Genomic DNA, 4,763 nt, shown 5'->3' on the forward strand with positions numbered 1-4,763 from the left:
AGGGGCACACTGATGCATGGGACACTCTGGGCGCTTTAATTAGAGCAGCTCCTGGAGCCTCTCTAATTAAAGCACCCACCATGGAGCACGTGTATAAACACCCCTGGATTCTAAGCCTCCCCTCACTCAAAAACTGTTTGAAACTGCATCTTTCTTAATGAACACCGACACTGTCCAGTGAAGTGGATCAGTTGTTCTGGGTTGTATCCGGCAAGCTGATCTATTTTACTGGGTGAAATGGGTGTCTCCCACTGTCTCATAAGATTGGCTGCTCCCATGAACAGCCATGGACCAAGGCCTGATCCCATGAAACAGCACTTGGCCTGTCTCTCTGCAAGTGCAGGATCCCCAGGTTCCCCTGCTTGTAGAAACGTACTGCAACTTGGATTTCCTCATTGTGCCTCTGCAAGGGAGAGAACTGAGGGTTCCCTGTTTGCAGAGATCTGTGCCTGAAGAATCTGACTTGGGATATGTCTCTGGAAAGGGAGAAACCCTGGGTTTTCCTCTTTGCTGAGATAAGTTCTGAATTAGGGCATGGCAGTGCAGTATGCACGCCCAAAGAATTCCCTGGGGAACCCAGGCAGGTGCTCCCAAAGCATAGGGGCAATGGGAATTCCTGGGGCATGCAGGATCAGGCCCAGGAGCACTGGCCACTCTGGGCTACCTGCACTTTCCCACCATAAAGTAAACAGACATCAACTGTAAATGTATATGTATATCGTGGCCACAAATTTGGGGCATTTATGCCATGACGAGGGGCGTGGAAGTCTGCTTGGACTTTGTGCCACCATAAAGACTTTTATGGCAGCTTAGAGGCAACATCTGTTTCCAGCTTCTGACTTCCCAGCACAGTGATCTAAGCACCATGCGACAGATGAATAGTATTCAGCCCTTCTACAGTGTTCCTGTTTTGGCTGCCCCTGAGCAGCCAAAAGATTGAAAGATGTGGGGCCAAAAGACAGAGAACAACATAGAGGGTACATCTACATGTCATCGTACGACTACATTACTATGGCGCCATGCTTTAGTACTTTCTTTTGGAAATACTAAAAGATGGTGCAGTATGGACGGTTACTGCGCCATGTGTGCAATGCGCAGTTAGATTTCGCTACTTGGCAACATAGCTGGCGATTATGTATAGACCTGTGTGATTGCTATGTTGCTATAGCATGCCGTACACTATGTTACTGTAGGGTGACATGTAGATGCGCCCAGAGTGTATGTAACCCAGTGAAATGCCTCCTTTCTTAGACAGGAGCCAACATTTAGTCATTAGACTGAAACCTTGCTCCCAACGAAACAAAGTTACCATCACTCCTTTTTCTACATTGACTATTAAATGTAAAGACCAGTGATTTCAGCTTCCAAAGAAGCACTGGAGGAAGATTTGGGTAATTCTTGATTGTAATGTGGTGGTTAGAGAACGATGGCAGGAAGTCAGAGCTGTAGTTTGACACCCACTCTGAGAGCAGCCGGCCCAGGCCCTGGGTCTCAGGCTTCCTGAGCATTCCTTAACAACTCAGCAATTGAAGCTAAAACTTAAGAGGATTTTTGTTCTTTTCCACTCTTCCTGTTTTTCCTGGTCATATGTTGAGGTATACATATACCTGGCCAGTGTGTAGCCCTACTGTGCATGCTCAGTCTATGTGCATACTAGTGCATGCATAGCAGAGAGGCAGGACCAAAACCACCTGGGTATGAAGCTAAAAAAAATGCCATTTAGATGCCTGAAGGGCAGTAGAAAACTAAGAACTGGCATTTTCTGAGGGGTGCCTTGACTCTAAAAAAAGGCAACTGTAAAAAGCCACAGTGCTAGGTTTTTGGGGTAGAGAGCAAATAATCCTCAGTATAGGCATGCACGTAAGCTTTGTCTTTTTCCACTTGAACCTAAGGGCACTAAAGAGGTGTTATTTTAGAAAGGTTGCCCTGTATTGCAGCAGAATATCTGTTGACTGCATGGCTGCTAATGAGTTCCCAGAAAAAGAAAAATAGGTGCTGAAAACTAAAAAGATTGTCCAAATGTACTTTTTATTGTTTTGACTACTGTGAATCAGCTTCACCTTTTTTGTCACCTTCCAGGTGAAAAAAGAAGTAGGAGATGTTAGCATCCTGATCAATAATGCTGGTATTGTAACTGGAAATAAGTTTCTTGATTGTCCAGATTCCCTTGTGGAGAAAACCATGGAGGTGAACGCTATGGCACAATTCTGGGTAATTTTTTTTCTTTTATGGATCAGCTTACATACTCCCTTGGGTACTAGTGTCTGCAGTGATTTGTGGGTGGAGGGAGTAAGGGTCACTTGTTTTGTTGACTCGGGGGCAATTATTTCTCATTTAGGAAGGGTATAGAATTATAGAAAATTGGGGTTGGAAAGGACCTCAGGAGGTCATCTGGTGTCCCCTGCTTTAAAACGGGACCATGCCCAATTAGATAATCCCAGTCAAGGTTTTGTCTAGCCGGGTTTTAAAAACCTCCAAGGATGAAAAATCCACAACATCTCTTGGTAACCTGTTCCAGTGCTTTACTACCCTCCTCATGCAAGTTTTTCCTAATATCTAACCTAAACTTCCCTAGCTGCAACTTCAAATCATTACTCCTTGTTCTGTTATCTGCCACCACCAAGAACAGTTTCACTCCATCCTCTTTGGAACCTCCCTTCAAGTAGTTGAAGGCTGCTATTTAATCCTGCCTCAGTTTTCTCTTCTCCAGACTAAATGAGCCCAGTTCCCTCAGCCTCTCCTTTTAAGTCATGTGCCCCAGCTCCCTAAACATTTTCCTTGACTTCTGTGGACTCTCTCCAATTTGTCTACATCCTTTCTGTAGTGGAGAGCCCAAAACGACACAGTATTCCAGATGTGGCATCACCAGTGCAAAATAGAGGGGAAGAATCACTTCCCTCAATCTGCTGGCAGTGCTCCTACTAATGCAGCCCAGTATGCCGTTAGCCATCTTTGCAACAAAGACACACTATTGGCTCCTGTTCAGTTTACTGTCCACTGTAACCCCCAGGTCTTTTTCTGCAGAGCTGCTACGTAGCCAGTCAGTCTCCAGCCTGTAGCAGTGCATGGGATTGTTCTGTCCTATGTACAGGACCTTGCACTTCTCTTTACTGAACCTTATGAGATTTTGGTAATGATTTGCTTCAGTTCTCAGGCCACGTACTCGTATCGGTGGCATATCTGTGAGCCTCTGATGTAGAAGAGGATGGGGAAAATTACATATATTGGATAGAGTCCAGCAGAGGGCAACAAAAATGGTTCGTGGGCTGGGGCATGTGAATTTTATGAGGAGAGGCTGAGTTACCTGGGCTTATTTAGTCTGGAGAAGAGAAGACTAAGAGTGGATTTAATAGAAGCATTTAACTACTTAAGGGGGGATCCAAAGAGGATGGAGCTAAACTGTTCTTGGTGGCAGATGACAGAACAAGGAGCAATGATCTCAAGTTGAAGCAAGGGAAGTTTAGGTTAAATATTAGGAAGAATTTTCTCACTAGGAGGAAAAGGTTACCCAGAGAGGTTGTGGAATCTCCATCCTTGGAGGTTTTAAAGACCCAGCTAGACAAAGCTTTGGCTCGGGTGATCTAGTTGGGGATGGTCTTGCTTTGAGTAGGGGGTTGGACTAGATGACCTCCTGAGGTCCCTTCCGAACTTCATTTTCTATGATTCTGTATGGAGACTAGAGGAATGTCACCAGCCCCTAGCACATACAAGAAGCTTTGCTTAAAGAAGGAATGTGTGCAGTCTCCCAGGGTAGGTGTCTTGGTATTCCGAAACACTGCTGGAATAGCTCTTACCAGCTTTGTTTCCCAAGTCTTGGAGGGGAATACTGAGCTTCCACAGGTAGGATACAAACTGGTGGATTCATTATCGGAAAAGTGTTGTTGGCTGCTGTGAAAGACAGAAGTAGTCTTGCTCTGATTAATTGAAGAAGTTCCAGTCAGAAATGGAAGCTAGCTTTTCATACATTCCCATTTAAAATAAATGGGATGTTAGGTAACTACATAGGACCTAAACCCCTCAGTGCATGTGGACCCAGGTAATAGAATGCATGTTATCTCATGTCCTAAATGTCCAACCAGTGTATGTTGGCATGCTTGACTGTGACAAAGTATGCAACATTTGGTCTCATGACTCAGTATTGTATACAGTGGACTGGAGAGGGCTTATTAAAATATGCTGCTCTTTCTCAGTTTGGTGGAAAAACATGGAAGTGGCACAATCCACAAGCAGTGGAGGGAAGGGTTAGAAGTTCAGGTTTCCTAATCCTGACTGCTATTTTAAGATCAGAAAATGGTGATGGTTTCATTTCATGTTGGCAACCCACTTGGAAAAATGTTGCTGTGCTGAGCATTTAAGCACAGAGAACCTGCAGCTTCACAGAATATCCTTGCTTCATAAACTGCTGGCTGGCTGGCAACAAACGAGTTCCTACCTTCCCGGTAACTGATAACATAAAGAAGCAAGAATACTGATGAGCTCCCCTTTGGAACCTGCAGTTGCTCAACAAAGCAGGCATACTTCTCTGCCCTGTCCAGTTCTATCTGGAATGAGGCCAAGTGCATGACTGTGGTCTGTTGTAAGCAGACTACTCCTGGCAGGATTCCTTCCAACATGGCACACACTCTCTCTTTTGAACGAATAAATGGCGCTGTAAAATATTTTTAGGAGATGGTCAGTGACTAATCATGGGGGGGGGGGGTTTTCCCCATGTCTTGTAGACTTACAAAGCCTTCCTTCCAGCTATGATTGCTTCTAACCATGGT

General features: G+C 44.8%; 1 protein-coding gene across 1 annotated transcript in view; it reads left to right on the forward strand.

Annotated features, from left to right (window-relative positions):
• LOC102380512 (epidermal retinol dehydrogenase 2) overlaps positions 1-4,763 on the forward strand; it is an 11,827-nt gene that overhangs the window by 2,557 nt on the left and 4,507 nt on the right. The window contains 2 exon segments of the mRNA XM_006039492.3: positions 2,080-2,211; positions 4,719-4,761. Of these exon segments, the coding sequence (XP_006039554.1) occupies positions 2,080-2,211; positions 4,719-4,761 (175 nt within the window).

This window comes from Alligator sinensis, unplaced genomic scaffold (genome assembly GCF_000455745.1).
Source record: "Alligator sinensis unplaced genomic scaffold, ASM45574v1 scaffold999_1, whole genome shotgun sequence".
Taxonomy (NCBI): domain Eukaryota; kingdom Metazoa; phylum Chordata; order Crocodylia; family Alligatoridae; genus Alligator; species Alligator sinensis.